This window comes from Astyanax mexicanus, chromosome 7, assembly GCF_023375975.1.
Source record: "Astyanax mexicanus isolate ESR-SI-001 chromosome 7, AstMex3_surface, whole genome shotgun sequence".
Lineage (NCBI taxonomy): Eukaryota > Metazoa > Chordata > Actinopteri > Characiformes > Acestrorhamphidae > Astyanax > Astyanax mexicanus.
Window position 1 is genome coordinate 27,909,130 of NC_064414.1, and position 25,789 is coordinate 27,934,918.

A 25,789-nucleotide genomic window follows, 5' to 3' on the forward strand; every position below is an offset into this window, starting at 1 on the left:
AATCCTAGATTTCGTATTAATAATTTGATTTTTTGAAATGACTATGATTTTTAAATAGAAATAGTGCCAAAGATCCGTAAAAGTAGTGTATTCATTGTGGATGATTACAGATACTTGACTTTAAAAGTATGAAGAAGTCATACAAAGAAGAAAAAATAAATCCTGTATAGAAGAAAAAGACACATCAAGATGAATCGATAATCGTAATCGATGATCATAATCAAATCCAATCGTAAGGTGCCTAGAGATTTTCACCCCTAGTATCTTTATGTTGTGTGTTTGTTCTTGTTTGAAATCATATAATCATGTTTATTGAGGTATTCATTTTCCACATTACATCATAAAGCTGTTCCCAGGATTTTGGATCTGTTCCTCTTTTCAGATGGGCAAATGTACACAGCATCTCAGTATGAGTTCTGGAGCTCTCCAGACATTCGCCGGAACTCGCCAAACCCCATGCTGAGGACGGAGGAGGCCCCAACTCGCTGGCTTTACGGTGAGTGCACCATCGCATATGGAACATATATCTGCAGTATAGCTACAGCCTGTGTATTTATAGACATCTACCCTATCACTAGTCTCCAGTTTAACAGCTTTCCTTTCTTACTGTCTGCATGCTTTACTGCTTACTTCTCAGACTTAACTGCAGCATGTTTAAGAATTAAAATTTATGCCTTATTATTTATAATTTGCATACTGGTAATTGTCCACTGTTTTCTCCAGTGGCTCAGCAGGGCCAGCAGCCTTTGTCTGCAATCTGTAAGCCCTTTTATTAACAGCGCGCTGTCTGGTCTGGTCTCGTGCAGAAGCTGATTTTGTGGGCTCTGCGCTGGTGAAGGAGAGTGTGAACAGCTCTGTGGGAGACGACGATAAGATCTATTTCTTCTTCACGGAGAAGAGCCAGGAGCACAGCCCGTACTTCAGTCATAGCAGGGTGGCCCGCGTGGCCCGCGTCTGTAAGGTACGAAGCAAATCCCCTCATGCGCTCAGCACACGTTCTTAACCTCACCTCTCATTCCTCCCCATGACGAATGTTTAGAAGATGTAGTGGTTCATTTGCTCAAGCACTGATGAAGTGGAGGTCAGGCACTATTTTATCTCGGAACGTGCCTTCACATAATTGGAAAGATAATGACTTAGTGATGTAATGCCGCACATGCTGTCCGTGATTTATCAGCTTAATCAGATAATACATACGCACCAGAATACAAGACAAATACCCTTTTTATGGTGCTGTTAAACACAGCTATTTTCATATTGTGAACCTGTAAAATCACATACACAAACACACACACACACAAACCATAATACCTTTATATTACCAGGCTGTGACTCAAATCTGATTTTTTGCTCAATGTGGCTCAGATTGGATTTTCTCATGGCTGTGTGAACGTGTCAAATTCAATGTTTTCAAATCCGATTTCATAATTGGTTCTAAATCAGATACGTATTCGATCCATGGACATGCGACATAAATGTGAATGGTCAAATTGGACCATTCTCTTTAATAAATAAATGACTAAGTATAATAGTTTTGTGTCATTTGTTTAACTGGGTTCTTGTTATCTACTTTAGGACTCTGATAATATTTTAGTTCATATTTATGCAGAAATATGGAAAATTCTCAAAGGTTCACAAACCTTCAAAATCACTGTTTAACTTGTATATGATTCTTGACTCTTGCATATTACTTATGTATATACTATATTACATATACAGCTCTGGAAAATATTAAGAGACAACTTCAGTTTCTGAATAAGTTTCTCTGATTTTGCTATTTTTAGGTATATATTTGAGTAAAATGAACATTGCTGTTTTATTCTATAAACTATGGACAAAGTTTCTCCCATGTTCCAAAAAAGTACTGTTATTTAGAGCATTTATTTGCAGAAAATAGGAAAAGGCTGAAATAACAAAAAAGATGCAGAGCTTTTAGACCTCAAATAATGCAAAGAAAACAGGTTTATATTCATAAAATTTTAAAAGTTCAGAAATCAATATTTGGTGGAATAACCCTGGTTTTTAATCACAGTTGTCATGCATTTTGACATGTTCTCCTCCACCAGTCTTACACACTGCTTTTGTAAAACTTTATGACACTTTAAGTGATCTCTAATTTTTTTCCAGAGCTGTATATACTGCTACACCGTATGTCCAGATGCTTGTAGACACCCCTTTTAATTAACGCTTTCAACTACTTTAAGTTGTATAAAGTGGCATAAAGCTCACAGCACTAAGGTGATGGTGCTCCATCCAGTACGTTTGGGACGAGTGGAGGAGTTGGGGATTAGGTGGGGGGTGCCTATTCTAACTGAAAGCTATCAAAATCCTTATAGCAATACTTCAAAATCTAGTAGAAAGCATTCCCATTCTGCGTGTGTATGTTTGTGTGTAAGTGTGTGTGTATGAGTGGGCTTTTTTCTCAGCTGGGAGAGGCCTTTACCCTCAGAATGCTCTTCATTTTGAAGTGTGTATTTCTACAAGGTCCCTAATAGGGTTTTCACAGCAGTGCTGTTGCCAAGCATCTCTTTTACCGGCAGCTCCATTCCCCAGACCCTGCTCTCTCTCTCTTTCTCTTTCTTCCTTCCCTTCCAACCTCTGGTCTACCTTTACACTCCGATCAAAGCAGAAGCCTCGGATAACTACAGGCTACCTGCTGTCGCTCACTTTACTTATTTATTTATTAAATAAGTTCATTCATTGTCTCTCTCGCTCTGGAGCGTCAGATGGCCAGCTCTCAGTCAGGTGCGGTATGGTGCATCCTCCTCGGCCAGTCAAAGCCTATTAGAGTGTAGACTCCTTCTGTTTACTTGGACAGGATGCTCTGCCATGGTTTCCATTAGGAATTTGGCACAGAGTCCAAGGTCAAGATGCGGCTGGTTGCTTATTTAATGCAATGACAGTGATGAGTGCACACCCAAAAACAGCCCCTATCAGACAGCTCTGAACTGTCTGAGCTCCCCTCAACTGAGAGTCGACTCCTGCAGCAACAGAAGCAGGTTTCATCTTCATTTCATTCTACATGCTCCCTAAATCAGTGCCTCCTTCTTTATATTCCCTACATACTGATCACAGGCTGACAGTTAACAGAGCTCCAGTTGATCAAGTTCCTTCTTTTGGAATGCCTCGCAATGGCATTAAAAAACAGAATACATTATATGCTTGCTATTGCAGCCGAAGAGCATATCGTCGCTGTCCAATGAAAAACAGATGTCTCAATTTTGGTCGATTTTAAGTTTACTCCATAATTTGAACAGACAAACTGTCCCTGACACTTCGCTAAAATTTCTTGATGAACAGACCAATAGAAACACTTAAAATGACCTGAAATAAACTCTTTTTTACATTGACTTCCATTAAAACTTAAAAAAAAAGTTCTCTCTTCTATAAAATTGCTGTTTTAAGGATACTTTCTTTGGATATTTTTTCATTGGATAGTGATGATATACTGTACGATACCGAGATGTAGTTTTGTCTTCATCATTATCTTCTTATCTGCTAAGTTCCATTTTGGGTCACAGTACTGTAATTTAATGCAGTTAAACACAACACATTATGTATCAATATTACACAATATCTTATTAGAGCTTTTGCTACTGTTTTAGCTATGGTTGGGAAGTCAGGGTTTAGGGGCAGGATTTAATGAAAGTGGGGGACAGTTGGTTTGCTTGAATTTAAAAGCGGAATGGAAACTGGAAAATAATTAAATATAATATGACATAAAAACAGTCCAATTATCCACCACTTTATAAGTAATTCATGAAGACACATTCATAAAGAAGGTAGTGGAGCGAAGAATAGGATATTCTGCTCTTTAATGTTTTATCACAGAGCAGTGGTTTGCCTGTGCACATCAGCTATGTACGGTATTTATTTATATAAATATACGGTACCAGTCAAAGATTTTCATTCTCATTTTATCTCAGTGTGTTTTTGCGTTGTATATTTAATATTGAAGACATTAAGGCTAAACAGGAACACATGCAAAATTGTTTTTGACAAAAGTGTTAAACCAGAATATGTTTTATACTTTTGATTCTTCTAAGCAACACTTTTTGCTTTGAGGACAGACCTGCAGATCTCAGTGTCTTCATGAGGGAGAGTCACCTGGAATAGTTTTCTCAGCATCTTGAAGGAGTTTCTGAAGATGCTGAACAATAGTTGCTGCTTTTCCTTCACTGTTTTTGTTTACTACGCAATTCCATATTTAGCCCTATCCGGATGGGAATAATTTCTCCTGGGGTAATTTTCTCTTTTATCGGGGGTCCTCTGAATTACCTGCGATTTTTGATGAACTCTGTGGTCCTCCAGTAATTTTAGTCCCGTCCGAATGCACATCTCTGAGTTTCATCACCTCGCGTTTAATAAAATAGCTATTTGTTCACTGCCACGCACCATAATTACACTTTGGGTGCGCGTTTCCACGGAGATCCATGTAAACACAACAGCGAGTGAAAATGGAGGAGCTACTGAATGTGATGTTGTGACCGAGAAAGCTTTTTCATTTGCAGTCCGGATGCAACAGTTTTATCAGTAGAAGTGGGAATTTTTCACAACTTCTTTGAGAAACTAAGCCTGTCCGGATAGGGCTTTTGTGTCCCTTAATGGTAATTATGTCTTAACTATTAACTATTAAAAAACAGATAAAGAAAAACATCGAATGAGAAGGTGTGTCCAAACTTTTGACTGGTACTGTAGCTATTCAACTGCTCAACAACCATAACTTAAGATGTGGCAGATATTATGTAAATTATTTGCAAAACTAAAAAGATATATTAAGTTTCAGCTCATTGATTGGTCTGGCCTAGTACAGTCACATGACCAATACACATGACACATAAATAGTTATGATACTGTAAAACATTTCTGTCTTTTTGCATAAATATATTATATTTGGGCTATTTAATTTATGAAATGGTGAAAAAAGTGGCAACATTTATGAAAACCTGCCTACTTTCAGTTTCGGTCCAAAAAAAACAACTTTGGTGCATCTCTATCTAGATTGATTGTTGTGCTGTATTCATTTAGATTTTAAATGGTCCATTAAATATTTATGCAGTCCATTGGACCTTTTATGATGGGTTAAGTGGGCCACGGTTTAGTGGGTGAGGGTTTTGAATCCCTGATATTGAGTAAGTAAAATAATCAATAAACGTATGAATATTACATTACATTACATTACATTATATTAAATTATATTTGGCAAGTGTTTTATCCAAATCAACTTACAAATAATGATGTACATTTAGCAATAGAGGACATAGAGACAAAAACTTTTTAAGGCAGGGCCTAAAGGAGGCAAAAGGGAAATAGTGGGATAGCCTTATCTTTTTAAGTTCTGATTAAAATTTCCAGTTTCAGTTAAACTAAATATTTTTATATCTTATATTTTATAAATCTCAAAATGTGCATGAATATGTGTAGATTTCAGTGTGCAGAGATTTCTAAGAACAATTAGATGGTACTTTTCCAAATGGGGCTAGTTTATTTTTTACCTTTGCTTTCATGCCCAAACTAAGAATTGTTGTGACCAATAAACACATCTGTAACATCTGGGTGTGCTGTCTAACTACAGTAAATAGGCCTCAGATAGAAATGATATTATTCTATGAATTGCTGAATGACAGGATACTGGTAATTTTAGGTTTGCTGGGCTACCTGGAATTAAGAATGTAATAGCTTGTTTATTTACAGTGGCACTCGAATGTAAAAGAGGCTCGTCTGCAGTTACAGTAGCGCTCTGAGCACACTGTGGGTGGATTGTGCTCTTTCTGTGTCAGTTCACGCAGCAGGGTCACTTTAATGAGGAGATTATCCTTCATTATCTGTGTGCTAGCAGTGAAACTACATTGCAAACACAGACTCAGCCAGGCTTTCTACCCACTCAAATTAATCTTGTCACTGTTCATCCCCATGTAGATGCCCCTGTGAAAAAGTGAAAAACAAATCATTTGAATATGTTTTATGTTTTATGCTTGATTATTCAGCCTCTATTATTTTTCTTACTGTTCTTGTAATTTATTCCTAAAGATATACACTCACCGGCCATTTTATTAGGTACACCTGTCCAACTGCTCATTAACGCAAATCAGCCAATCACATGGCAGCAACTTAATGCATTTAGGCATGTAGACAAGGCAAGGCGATCTGCTGTGGTTCAAACTGAGCATCAGAATGGGGAAGAAATGTGATTTAAGGGTATTTTAGATTTACTGGGATTTTCACACTCAACCATCTCTAGAGAGAATGGTCCAAAAATATATATATACTGTACAGTGAGTGGCAGTTCTGTGGGAGCAAATGCCTTGTTGATGCAAGAGGTCAGAGGAGAATGGCCCAACTGGTTCCAGCTGATAAAAAGGCTAAAGTAACTCAAATAACCACTTGTTACAACCGAGGTCTGCAGAAGATGAGCATCTCTGAACACACAACACGTCCAACCTTGAGGCGTATGGGCTACAGCAGCAGCAGAAGACCACAACAGGTGCCACTCCTATTATCTAAGAACAGAACTGAGGCTACAATTCACACAGGTTCACCAAAATTGGACAATAGAAGATTGTCCACAGTCACCAGATCTCAGTCCAATAGAGCACCTTTGGGATGTAGTGGAACGGGAGATTTGCATCATGGATGTGCAGCCGACAAATCTGCAGCAACTGCGTGATGCAATTATATCAATATGGATCAGACTCTCTGAGGAATGTTTTTAGTACCTTGTTAAATCTTTGCCACAAAGGATTAAGGCAGTTCTGAAGGCAAAAAGGGGCCAACCTGGTAATAGCAAGGTGTACCTAATAAAGTGGCTGGTGAGGGTATATATATATAGTTTGCTGCAGGGTCATTCTCTATCAAATATCAAATATTTATACACATGTAGGAATAGATATTTTTGATGCACTTGCAGAACAAAGGCTAACATAGGCAAGTAGCAGTTTGTTGACTTATGAAAGTAGTTGAGCTCTTTATGGTGGTATTTAAAACATTTTGGAAATGCTCTAGAAAAATAATCCGCAAGTGATTTTAAATAACCAGCTACTAGCCAGTAGCCACTGTGCTAACACTGCGCTAGCACATTAGATGAGGTCTGTAGCATTTTAGGGAGGCCAGTAGCCAATGTGCTATTATTATTAAGGTAGAGGTGTTGGACAAGGCCAGTGGCTGGTGTGTTATAACTGCAGTGCTGTTGTTGAGTGAGACCAGTATTATATTGCTGCAGTAGTGATGTTTAATAAGGGCAGTAGCTGGTGTGTCTTTACCTATGTAGCTAGCGATGCTGGACAATGCAGTAGAGATGCTGGACAAAAGCCAGTAGCTGTTGTGTTATAACTGCTGAAGCTGTCAAAAATATTTACATTGATTACTCAGGTAGAAGTGTAGATACTAGGATTTAAAAAAAAATACTCCTGTAGAAGTTGAAGTATCAACTCAAGGTTTTTACTCAATAAAAAGTATAAAAAAAACTTTCTTAAAGAATAAAAGGGAAGCAAAAATTGGCCCTGCTCCCTCCGGGTGGGTAGATGGCGCTCTCTCCCTACATCACTCCTAGGGCGATGTCCACAACACAGGGCGTCTGTGAGCTCATGTATTGGAACCGAGTCGCTGCACTTTCCTCCAAGCGCACTTGCTGCTCAGCAATGCTGCAGCGATGGCTGACTTTACATGTATCGGAGGAGGCATGTGTTAGTCTTCACCCTCCTGGTGTGTTGGGGCATTACTAGTGATAGGGGGAGTCCTAGTGAGTGGGTTGGGTAATTGACCGTGTAAATTGGTGAAAAAATGTGAAAAATTAGAAATAAAATTAAAAAAAAGAATAAAAGTTTAAGGCAACCACAGGGTCCCTTAGTGCACTACCCCCTCCCCAAAACGCGTTTTTCTAAAAGCTATGACTATTATGTTATATTAAAATGTTAATGTTGATATTTTTTAACGCACTAGTCTCCCTCTTTCAGCTGCATATATGGCCACATTTTAGTAGACATTTTAGTACAATACAAATGTATTAAAGATCCTTTTCATACTAGGTTGCATACATCTGATATGTCTTTGCATGGGTGTGACGTGACATGTGCAGGTGTGATTGTACGCATATCGTCGCTGTCCAATAAAAAAAAGTATCTCCATTTTTGTGGATTTTCAGTTTACTATATAATTTGAACACACAAATTGTCCCTTACACTGTGTCAAAAATTCTTGATGAATAGACCAGTAGAAATACTTCAAAATTACCTGCAACAAGGCAACATCATGACATAGCCATGGTATCCACAACTCAATGCTCAATGTATTGTTGTCTATTAGTATTTTTGCAGGATAAAATACAAGGCTAGATCACTAAGCTTTGTGCATATGATGTCTGGGTGTTTTCCTGCCACAGAATTCTGTCTGAGTATACAGAATTCTTACGTTTCAGACACAGTGGTAGTCCACAGGCTGTCAGTAAGAAAACATGCCTCTTCTTGGCAAACAAGAGCCGGTCCTTGCGCACACAGGTTTCAGCAAAGGGTGTCAGCCAGTCAGTAAGCAAACAGCCTGCTCTTTACTGGTCCACTAGGCAGTCCTGTAATAAAGGACACAGGCCCAAATGACACTGAAAACATAATCATATTACAAAAACGTATGTTTAAACCCATTAAAACAACAGAAGCAATAAGAAAGGTGCTTTTCCTGAAAGAAAAGCAGAAAGTCTGTGCAGCTTTAGTAGATCTCACTTGCAGGTGGTTGCGTGTCAGTTGCTATGGGTCCCAAAGCACAGTGTCACAGTGTGGAACAGGAAAATGCAGAATGAGAAATTCTTCTAAGAATAGTTTTCTCTTGAAGAGTTGAATTCCTCTGCTTCCAGCCTGGATTCACCTCCACACCACACAACAGACATGCTGTACACATATGTTTATGAGAATAAAGAAGAGGAACAGTATACATACTGATATACTGCCATTTATTATATTATTTTTTGTTCATTTTATTATATCTCATGCTCTTACCATAGTTTATATTTAATGATGTCAACTGATAAAATTAATCAGATTAATCAGAATAATATTCTGTGATTAACTGCGATTAAGCGCACTTTTTCTTCTTAAGATGCAAGTTTTTATGGTAGATATTTAAATGTAAATAAAAGAATGAAAGTAAGGAATGTAAAATGCAATTATATTTATATTAGTGGTGTCACTAATATAAAATACTAGTATAGTCTTGTATGATTGAAGTGAGATAAATCCAATATGGGGTGCTAAACAAAAAAAATGTATGACCAATTCGATAGAGATTAATTAATGAATTTGTTTAAAAAAAAACAATAATGTATTACTGATTCCAAAATAATTGCGAGTGTTAACGCTTTAACGTTGACAGCCCTGTTCATATTATATGTTAATTTCCAATGACCAGTCATTCTTAACCTGAAACATCAAGGTTGTATAGTTACATGAAAAATCCTAAATGTAATAAAAAATAATTAAAATTTTGTTTGTTTCGATGCCCAGAGTAGACATCATAGACACTAATTACAAATCGAATTAAATTAACTTCTTTTTCAGAAAGGAAATGGAACTCTTTATTTGGATGATCCATTATAGATGCCTCATAAAATCTCAACTGACATTCAACTAATAATTAACTAAATGTGTATTAAATGCAACCTCACCCTGAGTTGAATGTAAATGATTCACTATAAACCCTAACCCTACACATAACCCTAACCCTAGTCCTAACCTTAACCATTAATCAACAATAAAACCTAACCCTAATCCAAATCTTAATCTAAAACCTAAATATAACCCTAAACCTAGCCTTAGAATGTTAAGATTAGAGTTAAGGTTAGAGTTGGATGTAGGGTTACAATCAATGTAGTGGTATTTACTTTCTTCTTAGAGTTCAGTTGCATTTAATAGACTTGCATTTGAATGTTATTTGAATGTTAGTTGTTTATGATGAACCATCCAAAAAAACGGATACCAAGTATACTTTTGAATATATTAAATTTGACCTGAAAAAAATTATATACACAAGTATATTATAGTTAGAACAAATACCTGTAAGAACTTTCTTCAGGACTCTAAACATTTATATATATTATAAAAAAAAACCTCATAATTTATATATGCAATCATAGTGGGGAAAAATGACCATACAAAAAAAATAGGTAATATTTTTGACTAAATGTAGAGTTTTTTTATGAATCAGTTTCCCCTAAAAGACCTATTAATGTATTAAGATCATCATTACTGGTAGAAAGAGAGTGTTAGATATGATGCTCAGTTGCTTGACATTTAAGACTCATCTTTGTGCCGAGAATCTTTCAGGAAAGCAGGTAATTACAGCAGATTATGTGTATCATCTCCTTTTCACTAGTTTACAGTAGAGGATGTTCTGCCGGGATTTGTGGTATATTTTAGTGCAGCCCACTGCGCTAGGCCTGTTACAACACACTGGCCCTGGGGAGGCTCCAAATTGGAGAAAAATGCATGCAGAGGCATTTGGTGTAGGGTCCAATAAGAGCTATTCTCTTATGGGAGACAGCGTGTAAATTAAATTAGCTGGATCCACCTGACGGGGTGTACAATTTCTTCACATGGGGAAAAAAAAAAAACACCCAATGCAATCCGACTTGCTCCCATTTCCCACCATCACACTGACAGCAGAATAAAGTAGCACCGCCAAGAGCAAGTAACTGATCCATGTATAAAGCAGGAAAAATTCACACTTAACTGTGCTGTGCATTTGGCAAGCTCAGTTTTTTCACTAATAGAATTTACTGCTGATTTTCTTAGCCCTGAGTAATAGCAGCATTGAGCCTTTATTGACCAATTTAGAGGCTGTCTTGTTGTGTAAGCGTAGTCTCATGTGTATCTTATAAACCTGTGGCTTGAAAATCTCATTACCAACACCGCAAGCCTCAACAGGCCTGCAGATTACTGTGAAACAAGAAGGAATCGTATAAAACTGCTGAGAAAAAAGACTGCTGTCCGAGTAGCATACGACATCTTTAAATATTTAAATATTATTAAAGAGGCAGTCCTTAAGATTGTTGCTTTTAAACTTAAAAAACAGTAGTATTACAGAGTGGTAAGGGTACAATTTTTTTTTTTATAAATGGCGTTAATAGGATGACCATTTCTGCAACTTCAAATATATTGATTCCTAAAACAGAGTGGTCTGGTAGTTTTTTTATATTATTTGGCCACATAACATGTCTGTACAAGGTGCATTATGTGACACTACTAAGGAACAGGGGTGTCGCCCTGTTTTCCTTCTAATTCTGCAATTCATTCAACCTGTAAAGCTAAGCTAAGTAAACAAAACTGAATTTCTTTTAAAAAATATTTTAAAGTCAAACAAGTGCTGGATGTTAGTCTACACAGATTTCTCTCCTGAAAACTGTTTATTTGGGTGAGTAAAGCGCTTCTGGTTTTTTACAGTATTGTTAGATTTCCAGATTTCTACTAAAGCTGGGTGCAGCAATATTATCATTAGCAGCTAACCGCTAGCGCTAGCTGCAGTTAGCAGCTAATGCCACCCGACAGCACTACACTGAGGAACACTGAGTGTTTCAGTAAGCCAGGGCGATATTAGCCAGCTGTTCTTCCCACGTAGCTTGTTTTAACATTGTAAATACGCACACTTTATTCCAATATACTCACCTATGAATGACGAAAGAGCTAATGCTAGTACTGCTGGAGAACTAAACTGAAACTCCTGTAAAATGCTGTACTTCAGCGGAGCGGCTTTACTGCCCTTTACAATCTGACCGGTAAAATTCATACATAAGGCGCACTGGATTATAATGCACACTGACGATTTTAGGATTTAAGGTGCACCTTATAGTATGAAAAATACGGTAAGTAAGTTACTCTTCCTCACCAAAGAGGGCTCTAAATCCCCAAATCCCCAAAACTTTTGGATTATTGCTTTAATTATTAATAAATGCCATACCAAGTGTTTTTAGGTTGTCTCTCATTCATTTATTGTTTTCTTCGGTTCAGCATGACTGTGTGAAATCTCCAACCATATTCCATGTAATAATAAAAATACCCTATGTTCTGCTGGCTCTTATAGAGTATCTTTTAAGGTACTCATTTTCTATTCTCTCTTCTTTTGTAGAGTGACAGAGGAGGTTACCTGACCCTGCAGAAGAAGTGGACGTCCTTCCTGAAGGCCCGGCTGGTGTGTTCTCTGCCTGACTACGAGTTCCACTTTAATGTGTTGCGCAGTGTGTTTATGCTGGAAGGTCTCAAGGTTCAGGACACTGTGCTCTACGGCATCTTTGGGCTGGAGTGGTAAGTACTTCTATGAAACCTAGGCAAGGCTTTATTTAGGATCTGATGTCCATGTGAGTATTATGATGGCAATCTGTTAATCTGTTATTTTATGAACTGTTAACACAGTCTGCGTTTTTGTTTGGATTTATAGTTAGCATTGACCCACGTATTAACTGAGCCCTTTCCGATTTTCATTTAGATATCAGTTATTTTCCTTACTAATCTATAAGGGTTTGCCACATCATATCACACACCATTATATTAGCAAAGTTTTTATATAGTTATTGCAAAAATACTTTATACAATATACAAAATACATACATATATATATATACAGGGGTTGGACAATGAAACTGAAACACCTGTCATTTTTGTGTGGGAGGTTTCATGGCTAAATTGTACCAGCCTGGTGGTAAATCTTCATTATTTGCACATTGCACCAATAAGAGCAGAGTGTGAAGGTTCAGTTAGCAGGGTAAGAGCACAGTTTTGCTCAAAATATTGCAATGCACACAACATTATGGGGGACATACCAGAGTTCAAAAGAGGACAAATTGTTGGTGCACGTCTTCTGGCGCCTCTGTGACCAAGCCAGCAAGTCTTTGTGATTTTGTATCAAGAGCCACGGTATCCAGGGTAATGTCAGCATACCACAAAGAAGGACGAACCACATCCAACAGGATTAACTGTGGACGCTGTAAGAGGAAGCTGTCTGAAAGGAATGTTCGGGTGATAACCCGGATTGTATCCAAAAAACATAAAACCACGGCTGCTTAAATCACGGGAGAATTCAATGTGCACCTAAACTCTCCTGTTTCCACCAGAACTGTCCATTGGGACAATTCTATTCAATAAGAATCATCTCTTGTGCACATTGTTCATTGTTTTCTTTAGTAAACTCACAGTTTTCAATTGATCAAAAATAAAAGCCAGCCTTAAGAAACAGCCCCACTTCCCCAATCTTAACTCCTGATTGAATAGATCCGGCAGTGGAGACGTGGACGAGCTCCTCGTGTGTAATCCGCTGCGGCAGTTCTACCAGAAGGCTCCTGCCTTTCCGATGCTGAGGTTGAGTGGGGGTGGCATGCGGCTGACTCCGGACTGCCCTCTCGCTCGATAGCATCAGGATGGATGTGGTGAGGTGCCAGTCTGTTGGAGAGCTCAGCTGTCCATTTGGACATGCTCCTCAGGCTCGGCATGCCTGGTTTGGCTTCCACAGCTCGGGCTGAGGCTCGCTCCACCAGTACAATCTTGAAGAAAATGGCTGACATGTTTTCTGGCTGCCTGGAGTGCAAGTTATCTTTTATTCATTATCGGTTCGGGTTCTCCGGGCTGATGTGAAGATGTGGCAGGAAAAAGCCCTGAGTAAACAGCCTCTGCATCTCTCTGAACTTCACTTTGTGAATCTTTAAAGCCACATGTTGATTTAGAAAGCTGAACACCATATCTGATTTTTACTTTAAACATGATGTTGCAACAAGTTTTAAAATGTACTCCCCAATCACTTCCCAATCAAAAAGTCTATAAGTGAAATTGAATCTGGTGTAAACATCCTGTTTTGAATTCATTAGTTTTTTCATGCAAGCTTATGTAATCTCCATTTTTGCTGCTTTTTACTTTTGATTTCATAAAATAAATAGAATTTGGAAATTGGTCATGTAGGACTATGATATTTTGTATTATAAACGTAAAACATGTCATAATTGGCGAGAAATTACACTGATTTATTGTTCAAAAATGATCTTACTAGATATAAACAAATAATTTAGAGTGTTTTATGTGTGATGATTGACTGTAGAAAACCTTATGGAAGTACATGACACTGGTGGTGACATAAACCAGGGATTACAATAAAAAAAAATACAGATTTATTACAATATGACTGTTTGGGCCTTTCAGTACTGTGCATGTACCTCTCTGCCATAAACAAAAGGACTGCATAATAGTGGATATATGATAATATCAGTGCCCTTTGTTTAATTAAGATGAAGTAAAAACCATACCTGACAAATATTATCCACAAAAAGTGTGGTAGATATTTCATAACAATTGTATTTAATTTTGTATCACTTTTCAAGAACAAAAAAACTCTTTATATATCTCTTTCCCATCACCACCAGTGTTAACAATATAAAGGAAGAATTGATATATACCCCTGTAATGAAGCATTTCCTATCAAGCTGCTCTGTATGATGTTCCAGCAGGTCTAAGGCTGACTAAGGCATTGTCAGTATGATCCGAGGATCGCTGGTTTAAATCCTGCAGCAGCCAGAGTCCGAGAGAGAACAATTGGCCCTGCTTTCTCTTGTTTGGGTTGGTGGCATCTCCTCCCCATTTCACTCCTAGTATGATCCTAGTAGGTCTGAGCAGGTTTCACATGTGTCAGAGGAGACATGTACTAGACTTCAACCTCCATATTTTAGGGGAATTGGTATTAATAGACATAGTTCATATGAGAGCTGCGATTTGATAATTGGCCAACAAATGGGGGAAAATTAGCAATGGCACTCTGCTCACACTGCTTATGCTTTATTAATTTAATTTTACAGTAATTATGAAGTTTCCCTTTAAACCTTTGTGCTGTAGGTCTATAATCTGTTGTACAGCTCAATTAAGAGACAACTTCAGTTTCTTAAATCAGTTTCTCTAATTTTGCTATTTATCGGTATATGTTTGAGATTGAACATTGTTGTTTCATTCTATAAACTACAGACATTTCTCCATATTATTGACATTTAGAGCATTTATTTGTAGAGATTGAGAAATGGCTGAAATAACAATAAAGATGCAGAACTTTCAGACCTCAAATAATGCAAAGAAAACAAGTTCATATTCATAAAGTTTTCAGAGTTCAAAAATTAATATTTGGTGGAAAACTCTGGTTTTTAATCACAGTTTTCATGCATCTTGGCATGTTCTCCTCCACCAGTCTTACACACTGCTTTTGGATAACTTTATGCCTTTACTCCTGGTGCAAAAATGTAAGCAGTTCAGCTTGGTTTGATGGCTTGTGATCATTCATCTTCCTCTTGATTATAATCCAGAGTTTTTAAATTTGGTAAAATAAAAGAAACTTATAATTTTTAGTGGTCTCTTATTTTTTTCCAGAGCTGTATGTAAACTGGTATCTGTGGTTCGCTTCACTGTACTGGAAGGTTAATTGAATCCAGTGGGTTGTGACTTTTTTTTAACAAAAATCTTTGTAATGCGAAGCTGCAAATCTAATATAAATAGGCTGTAAAGTGGCTGAAGCAGTGCTGCATATTGCCCTCAAGCTGTTGATGTGTGTCAGGACAGTGGGAGAGCAGTCGTTTTGATGAGCTGGCAGGCTGAGGTGAGATATGACAAGAAAAGTGCACGATTATGAGTCAATGAGAAAAGGATGAATGGACAGAGAGGAGCAGGGTGGTTGCTGAGTCAGAGAGAGCGAGGGAGAGGTGGAAGAACGAGGGAGGACTGAGGGAGAGTGAGGGAGGAATTAGCCTGTCAGCTGAGACCTGATGAACTGTTGCTGGTGACCTGCGAGGTCAGGTTGAACTGTTGTTGTGTTTTTTAGTGTCAGCGTTTTTTTTTTTTTTTTATTTAGTAAGGAAAGGGGGATTTCATTAGTTGTATTCCTTTTTTACATTTTTCTTTTTTTTCTTCTCACAGTCTGAAATTCGCGAAAAATACAATTTGTACTTTTTAAGATTTTTGTTTTTTTGCAACTTGTTATGAAAGTGATAGGGCTACATCATGCAAGTTGGGGAGAGTGTGACACCTATCTGTGATTGGTCAAAGGGAGGACAGTCAGCATGCCAAATTTAGACTAATATGGACAACCCTATGGTCATATTTATTGAACTACTCATTAAGGCTGCCCGATATATCGTTTAAGCAAGCATCGTCACCTCGATGTGCACATGCGCAATAGTCACATCGCAGGACGTGCAATGTCACTTAAGGCCATTAAATCAAACACGTCACGTTGCAATGTTTTGATTCTTGACACAAGAAGTAGGTACACAGCGTTGTCTTTGTGTCTGTGTAAATCACAGTCTGCTGCTGCCTGCGCGAGAAGTGCGAGGGGGAGGAGGAGCGCATGGGGGGGTGGGGTTTGCAGGGTTTGCACGAGGTAGCCGCATGGCCTCCGTCCACATGGTTGGGCACGTGTAAAAATTGTAAACGCACGTGTCGAAAGCTGTGGACCTCAGTCCAGCACAGTTTTGCACAGATATTTCCAGTTACAGCTGAATTCACGCTTTTAATCCCAGAAAATTTTACGTTTAAAAAATTAATTTAAATGTCTGATTAAAGGGCCGATTGCTGTTGTTTTGCTGTTATTCTTGGGTTTTGAGTGCTCAGTGCTGGCACAGTGCTGGGTGGGGGTGGTGGGGGGGCTGGTGATATCATGGGCCCTGCATTGTTTAATAGCGCGATATATATTGCAGAAAAAAGAACATTTGCAATGTAATTTTTTTCTATTATCTGTATAATACATGTGTAACACAATATGCCAGACATCTCGGAATGGAATTGTAGAGGTTCCTAAAGGTGTCCTGTAATAATCCATCCCATGCAGGCTGAATGTGTGTGTGAGTGTGAGTGTGTGTGTTTGTTTAACGCTGACTGTCCTCTGTTTGCTTAGACTCTGGTGAGAGGGAATCTGGCCCAGACTCTTAACTAGCATCCTCCCCTCTCCCAACCTCTTATTACTTATTCATTATCTGTCCCTCCTCTTTAAAGCGCTTCCCATCTCTTTCTGTTCCTCCCGTCCCGGTCCCTCTTTCCTTATACTTTCTTCACTCACTGCTGAGATAGGCTCCTTTCTCTCTTTCTCGTCCTATCTCTCTCTCCATCTCTCTCTCTATCCTCCTTCTTTCCACTTGTCAGATGAATGCTCTGCCGCTCTTGATGAGCTTTGTCTCTGTCCCGCTCTCTCGCCCCCGTCCTTCTACCTTCCCTCACCTCTCCTGCATGCTTTTTGATAAATCTGTAATCTATTTTCATGTTGCCATGGTTACGCTGTGGGCTTATGGAGGCTCTGCGCTGGCATGCCAAGACCTTGAGAAACAAAGAGATCAGCCGAGGCTCGGAGGCAGAGAGAGACAGAGAGAGAAAGAGAGAGAATGAGTGAGGGAGAGAAAAAGAGCTGCTAAAGCCAGCACACCCACTGCAAAAACTCCATCAGACCTGAAGTGATTCACTGCTTTTCACAATGCAACTTTTTTTTGCCTTCCTCAGCCATCTACATTGTCATTTAAAAAAAAATGACAGATTGCGCTCATTTGTTCACAGATTCGCTAGGGCTTTTTGTTCAGCTGCGTAGAGAGTTGGGGGTTTGAACGTCCTGCATGGCTGCTCTGAGGTGGCACTAAAAACACCCTTCTTATTTTACAGGAAAAGCGTGAAAGCTTCTGCCATCTGCCGCTACTCCATCAGCGATATCCAGCAGGCTTTTGACGGACCCTACATGGAGAGTCAGGAGGACGCCACTGCCAAATGGACAGAGTACACCGGGAAGGTGCCTGAGCCACGGCCCGGCTCGGTAAGCTCTAGGAGTGTCACAGACAGACACACCGATCTTTGCAATAATTGTTGGTGCAATTTCTTAGCAGACAAAATCGATTGTATTGGATTTGAAGACAATAGCAGACAAAGGACTAAGGCTTAAACTGAAATTGAGTGACAGTGTGTGGTAATTGAAGTCAAAAATCAAATTAGCCAGCAGTATAATGTAATGTTAAGTGCAGCTGACATTCGATATTATATTAAGTAAGAATATCATCAGTCTCCAATATATATATATATATATATATATATATATATATATATATATACACTGCCTGGCCAAAAAAAAAGTCGCCACCTGGATTTAACTAAGTAAATGATCTGGGGTTGATGCTGCAGTTGGTCAGGTTTAGGTTCAGCAACAGTATGTGCTGAAAGAATGAGGTCAGCTGACCACCTGAATATACTGAATATAGAGCAGGTTATTCCATCAATGGATTTTTTCTTCCCTGATGGCACGGACATATTCCAAGATGACAATGCCAGGATTCATGGGGCTGTAATTGTGAAAGAGTGATTCAGGGAGCATGAGATCATCATTTTCACACATGGATTAATTCTTCTTGGTGAAAAATTAATGCAACACTGGATTAAAATAAATCTTGTGCCATTGCAGAACCTTATCGAAACAATGCCAGAGCGAATGCGTGCCTCAGTCAAAGCTGAAGGCGGTCCAACGAAATATTAGAGTGTGAGACCTTTTTTATTTTTGGTGGCGACTTTTTTTTTTGGCCAGGCAGTGTATTTTTATATATATTTAATATTGAAGACATAAAACTATGAAGGAATGCATATACAATAAGTGAAAAGTGCAAAACAAGCCAAAATATGTTTTAAGCTTTAGATTCTTTGATGCCAACTTTGTTCAGACTCAGCAGTATTCTCTCAGTCGGCTTTATGAGGTAGAACCTGGAATAGTTCTCCAGCTGTGTTAAAGGAGTTCCTAGAGTCCACTTGTTAACTGCTTTTCCTTCACTCGGTGCTTTAACTCATCCCAAACCACAAAACCACTTGGGTTGGGATTTTATGCCAGATGTTTGTGAAGGCCAAACATTTTTTTTGTCTACTATCTAACAAATATTGTACAAATATTAATGAGAATGTGTGTCTAAATTATGTTCCTCTGGAACCATGATGCAACATGGAACAACAATAGACAGAGTGCAAACGTGTAACGAATGCGCAACAATAGATACAATAAATACAGCAGTCGAGACAATGCAGTGCAGGACATTGCATACTGATACGATACAATGAAATGTGCATGGTGAGAAAATGGTGCAGAGATATACAACATATTGTAACATATATCATCATAGCAATTACTGAGGTAGAGAGTTTATAGTTTGAGGTAGAGAGTATTTAGTTCACTGCTAGACTGAGAATAGTCAAAAATATTCAGGCAACAGTGTCCTGTGGGCAGTACTTTTTGGACAATAAATGTTTGAATTACAGATGTTCACTGCAAATGTATGATTTTTTGAACATGCTACAGATGTGCAAACATCTTCACTGAGGTCTCTAAATTCAGTTAAATCAGGGGTGTCCAAACTACGGCCCTTTGCGGCCCATTTCCTTTTTTGGAGCGGCCCGCGAGGTATTTTAGAAATAGAATGAAAGTTGGCCCGCTGTTTAGCAGGTTTTTATAATGCGAGATTCAAAGTTTAAACGCTAGGTGTCAGAAACGGGCCAAAGAGTCTAAAAGTGGCGAGAGTGAAGTTTTAGTGCAGAAAAATGGGCCAAAGAGTCTAAAAGCGAAGAGGGTACGCATTTCTAGCGCAGAAAATGGGGCAAAAGAGCCTAAAAGTGGAGAGAGTGCGCAGTTTTAGCGCAGAAAAAGGGCAAAAGAGTCAAAAAGTTGCCGCAATTAAGGAGTTTAATATTAAGAGACATCATGAAATGAAACATCAATTTGAAAAATTTACACAACACTGTCAAAGATAGATAAAGATAGTAAGTCAAATAAAATGGTGTGTAAATGAAAGTAATCAGGAAAATGTATTATTTAAAGTGGTATATTTCATTATTTGTTTTATTACAGAGTTTTTGGCCCGTGACTTCAAATATATTTCTCCTTTTGGCCCCCAACAAAAAAAGTTTGGACCTCCCTGAGTTAAATGAATAATAATTCTCTGGAGTCGTACCCTCCTCCCTGCCTCTCTCAGTACAGTCTGTAATCAACCCCTCCCGTCTCTGCCTACTGAAGTAACTCGAGGAACACAGAGACCCACATTAAGAAAAAACAAATACAAGCAGTTCTGTGAAAATATTAAGTAGGAACAGTTACATCAACCCACTGCTAGTGTCTTCTTAAATTGTGTGTTTGTATCCGGGAACACCTTGACTGAGCTGTGATTGTATGCTGGCTGCACCCTGCCCTGCAGTCTCGTCTTACTCTAACCTGCTTATCCTGATCCAGCGCTGCAACTCGACCTGCTGGCTGACTCCTAATGTCAGCAGCGCTGCTTGGGTTTCTAAGCGTCTAACGCCCTGCGTCAGAGTGCGGCTACAGTGTTGGGTTCAGACTCGGGAGAAGAGCCGCAGAGCAAGCCGAAACACAAGCCCAGAAAAGCCCTCAAAGCTCATTGACATGGAGATTAGGAGTAGGCAGAAAAAAAAGCCGGGGCTCAGAACCAGTTCAGGGTTTTAGAGCCCTGACATTTCTAGAGGCTGGTGACTTTTCATTTCTCAATTTTACTGGATGTTTTGATTGTTTTAAAAATGGTAAGAATAGAAAGTTAGAATTTCTGAGATGTCTGTCCTAAAGGTGCTGTCTTTTTACGGTCCTTAACCCTTTAATGTCCTTATCATGGACATTTATGGTTACGCTTAATCAAATCAAATTTATTTGTATAGTGCTTTTTACAACTGGTGTTGGCACAAAGCAGCTTTACAGAAACATCATCACAGGACAAAGAATCAGGCAAAACATTAAACATAGAAAATACAGAATACAGAACCCCCAGTGAGAGCGCTGAGGCAAGGAAAAACTCCCTAAGAGCTGCAGGAGGAGGAAGAAACCTTGGGAGGACCAAGACTCACATATAAGGGGGGACCATCCTACCACTGGTCAAATGGCTTTTGAATCAAATTTAAAAAGTCTTTTATACTTCCACATATGTTGTATATATTCAGGAGTGTATCAGAGCCACTAATGGCTTGGATGTAATCTGTAGTGGAGAGCTTACACTTCCTGTGACTCCTGTATTCATTATGCCTAATAAATGTATTTATACAGCATACATAATTTAACCCTCTATTGCATGAACAACTTTTTAAACATCATATATTTTTTTAATTGTGTTTTTGTGACTTCAAATTGGTTAAATAATTCAAATTAAAACAAAAATCATAAAAAAATTTTTTTGAGGGGGTACTTGGTAATTTGTTGCCATATGGCAACAACGCGGGTTCGGTGAACATGCTCTAAGGATGAAAATGAAGAAGTTTTAGCTGACTGATACAATACATGCAGAAAAACAGCTATTGAACTATCACTTTCCATAACAAACCATTTGCAAAAAATATTTTTTTCTGATCAGGAAATTAATATATTTGTTAATATATCATATGAAAATGTGAAAATAGCATAATGTTAAGAAATTAAATATGTTTTCAAGTTAAAATCATATACCTATCTGCAAATACAGTGCCAGGTAACTCAATGGGAGCCCATTAGGATACATGTATAGAATGAATGTCACTGTATGCATGTTGTTGCCATATGGCAACAAATTCATTTTTGCCTTTTACAGAGAAAGTATAACTTTATATTTGGATTAAATGATAAAAAATGAAAGCTTCCTTTCCCCAGATTTATGTTGAATTTTTTTATGATCAAAATATGTCTTGAAGTTTGAAAACTAGCAATGTATAGGTTCCCACTTTGATGTGACCTTCACAGTGTGGCGCATCCACATGGAAAGGGTTGGCAAACAGGATTTCCTGATTAACTGATGTCATCAAACTGATAAATATTTCAAAAGTAAAGTCCCATTTTCACACACAATGGGAAAAGTGGTGGATATTATGTCATTCTCTATTGAAAATACTCATAAAAAGAATTTGTTGCCATATGGCAACAACATGCAATAGAGGGTTAAATAGTTTAAAATGACCATTATAAGCTTGCATAAAACCTCTTAAGTACCTATAATGACATACATAGTACATTATAAAATAATAAAAGGCATTTTGAAACCTGTCCTTATAAAGTCCCACGCTTCCATAGTAACCTTCGAATACATATTGGGGAACTTAAACTCAGGTTTCTATATATTAGTAGGATCGCTGTTCTTATGTACTTATGAGGTTTTATGCAAGCTTATGGATTATGTATGCTATATACTGCATTATTAATACAGGATGAATGGGAAATGTTAATGTTACTGGTTTTTTTAAAGACCCTCACTTTAAAATATACATCTCTATCAAATTTGTGAGATAACACATGGTAAAATTACACAAAAAAACAAGAAATAAAAAATAGGTGTGGGCGTAATGGCCCTAAAATAATAAAACAATATTTCATGGAAAAATATTCTTGGCAGCATTACAAAACACTGAAAATGTGTTATTAATTAAAAGAATATACTACTGTAACAACAATTTAAAGATTTATTTTTGTATAGATATTTAAAAACTTTTTTAAAACATATTTTTGTCTGTTGAAGGTGTAGGAAACACTACTCACCGCTCTCTGTCTTCATCTGTCCATCTGTTCATCATTTAGTTTCAGAATTATCTGTCTTTCTGTATCTTTTTTTTGGTTATTATGAAAGTCTGAATCTGCTGTGTGTTAAATAAATGTGCTGCAGTAGATTCCATGTTCTAGCGCTGCTTTACTACATACAAAGACGTTTAAAAAAAATCACTGTATTATCGCAATATATAAATAAATATAAAATGGATTTTTAAATATAGCTTAAAAAAAGGATATGATATGACACACACCCTAATACAAAGTAATAGTTATGTAATATATGTTGTGGAGCATTACATAATTCATTAAAACCTCTGAAATATTTACACGCTAATATACAATTTTATACAATAAGTTTTGGCATAATAATATAATAATATTACAATAATTTTAGTTAATACCTAAAGTTAGTTAATACCTTTTTTTAATAATAGTGACTCAAAATGTACTCAGAGCAGAACATTAAAGGGTTAAAGCCTAAAGGTTTTCACTGATTTTCAAACTATATTAATTTACATATTTACAAGAGACTGCACTAAGCTGAAGTCTAATAATACCTTGATGTAGTCCCTTTGATATTGTGACGAGACTAGGAGGGCTGGAAACTGGTGGAAGTCATGTGACAGCAAGTGCAGGACTACAGCGTTACAGTTACTACAGCTTCTGGTCTTCAAACCAGGGTTTCTGGAGGCCACAGTACAGTAAATTGTGAAATAATCAGAGGAGCTTGAATCACTAGCTTGAATGTGGAGGATAAACAACAAGAAGAACAATCAGGCTGCACTGGACAGCGTTTATAGAGAAGGAGGTAAAAGTTGTTGAACTGTGTGCTTGTTTGAATTGTGGAAGCCGTTCAGATTGTTCAAACAGAAAAAGGGAGCTCAGCTTCTCAGCTTTACCTGCCTTGAAGAAAATTGCCAGCCTACCTTTAGCAAACACTGCATAGTGGATCCAGGATTAAGGCTTATTTGTGCTCAATGTTAAGTACGGATATGGGTACCAAAAAAGCCTATACCAGCCAACATGCTCAAGTGGGCCTCACATGGGTGGAACATTGGCTGGGTGGGTTCCGGGTGGGCATGGGCTCTAAATGGAATGGAAGTTTAGGTTCCCAAATAGGCCGCATTATTACAACCAACCGTAATATCATATGGGTCCCATCTAGGCCCCGTGTGCAGTGTAGAACCTAGTGTTAAACTGTGAACCTGTGTTGAACCCCTTTTGGTGCCATCACTGACACTAATAAGGGTCCATCACTAACATCCCTAATTGGTGCCAACATGGAACCAATGGTCAAAACTTTTGGTTTCCAGTTGGGCATGTTATCTGCATCAGTCTGTATGTGCAACACTAGAAATCATGTAGCCAATCATTGCAGGGCTCCATAGAAGTTAAGGTGAAGGACCCTGCTCAAGGGCCCCACACTGGCAGTTTGCCAAACCTGGGTATTAAACCCACAACCACTCAGCCACCACTGGCCCAATCACAAACACTGCCTTATTATATAGACATAACAAAGGATAAACTCAGACAAAAACAAAGAAACCTGTGATTGCTGGTTCGAATCCCAGTCATGCGGCTTGCCATCAGCTGCCGGAGCCCTGAGAAAGCACAGTTGGCTCTCTCTGTGTAAAAAAAAGGAAAACTGAAGTAATGGTTGGACCTTTGAAAGGTTCTTTACACTCACACTGTTTAAACTGTATTACAAACATGGTTGTTCTGTATTAAAGTAAAAGTGTTTTTTTTTCTGTGGCATCATTTAAAGAACCATTTGTGGATGCTTTGTATTTAAGACTATACTGAATTAGCCTTTTCAGACATGCACACATAATTTTATTTCAAAATGCCATAGTTACTGATAAGGACAAATTATAGTTATGAACAATTAAAGAGACAGTCTGTAGGTTTTCAGGTTTGGGGGATTTAAAGACCTTTGGCTTTGTGATATTATGTGTTTTGTTCATTTTAGATATGTAGATAGCAATTCCATCCAACTTACCAGACCACTTTGTTTTTAAAACAAATATATAATACATTGCAGGAATGTTTTTTTCCAGGACACTAATGCTATTAATTAGAAAGTTTTGTCTTCTTTAATTCAGGAATAGCACTGCTTTTGAATTTAAAAGCTAAGTAACCACTGTGCACGAAGTGCCACTGACTATATCACTTGTGTTTTTATTTGTTTATTTAATAACAGTAGCATGCTAGAGAATAGTCTGTGCTTGGATGTCATGCAGGTTTATGTGCTCAAAAATACCCTCAAATATGCGCATATTGTGTCCACTGGGCTGGTCAAAACATCCTTTTCAGCTTTCAGAAAAACTACAGTTCTTACATCAGAACTGCTACATTTTTAACTGTCCCAAGAAAACATTTTTTTTTTTCAGAAAATATAAAACACTCTTGCAAAGTGAGAAATAAGGGAAAAACTAGGCAGTTTTTAGTGACCAAAGTGTCTCAAATGGTTAAGTTATGTGTGTTAGAGCAGAGACATCTGCTCAGACAGAGACCAGGGAGACTGGTCCTCCAAAATTGGAGCTGGACACCCCTGCGGCAGACTCTTCCTGCTGTGTTGTGAAGGTCATGCTAAATACTTTTTGACTCATGTCCATCTCCCTTTGCTCCTCAGTGCATCACAGACCGGCTCAGGTCCAGAGGCATCAATTTCTCCACTGACCTGCCTGATGATGTGCTGCACTTTGTCCGCCGTCACCCTCTTATGGCCAGGCAGGTGCTCCCAGTGGGAGGACGCCCCCTACTGTTTAAGAGGTCCATGGACTACACCAAGATAGCTGTTCACAAAGTGACCGCTCTGGATGGACAGACGTACCACATGTTGTTCATCGGAACAGGTGATTTATTGGTTATTATTTGTTCTTCAGTTTAGATCAGGGGTGATTAACCTTTTCACTTTTTCAGCACCTTTACAAACAAAATGATTGGCACTACTGCTTCCTAAAATAAGAGAATGATAGTAAATATATGTTTACTCACTTTATGTAATGGCTGTGCCTGCATTAAGACACAAAGATGTTCCATATGTGGCTTAGTAGGGCTCAAGATCTTCAAGGACATAATTTGCTCGAAAAACACCCTTATTTAAAGTATTCTTACCTCTTGAACTTTTTCACATTTTAATGTTACACCCACACACTTAAATGTTAGAGAACATTAGTGATTAAACCACATCATAAAAACAAAGGAATTTACTAGACCGATCATAAATAAAGTTCAGAGAAAATTGTAAAGCAGACTTTAGGTGTAGTGAGCA

The 25,789-nt window shown here is 38.1% G+C and overlaps 1 protein-coding gene across 2 annotated transcripts in view; it reads left to right on the forward strand.

Moving 5' to 3' along the window:
* Positions 1-25,789, forward strand: part of sema4ga (sema domain, immunoglobulin domain (Ig), transmembrane domain (TM) and short cytoplasmic domain, (semaphorin) 4Ga) — an 80,127-nt gene that overhangs the window by 42,654 nt on the left and 11,684 nt on the right. For both annotated transcript variants that reach the window (XR_007439949.1, XM_022684900.2), the window contains exons 7-11: positions 383-496; positions 807-961; positions 12,106-12,281; positions 17,643-17,790; positions 25,148-25,370. Coding sequence is in view for 1 of the 2 variants with exons in the window: in XM_022684900.2 (XP_022540621.2) it covers positions 383-496; positions 807-961; positions 12,106-12,281; positions 17,643-17,790; positions 25,148-25,370 (816 nt within the window). In the remaining variant the exon portion in view is untranslated. The remainder of the gene's footprint in view (positions 1-382; positions 497-806; positions 962-12,105; positions 12,282-17,642; positions 17,791-25,147; positions 25,371-25,789) is intronic.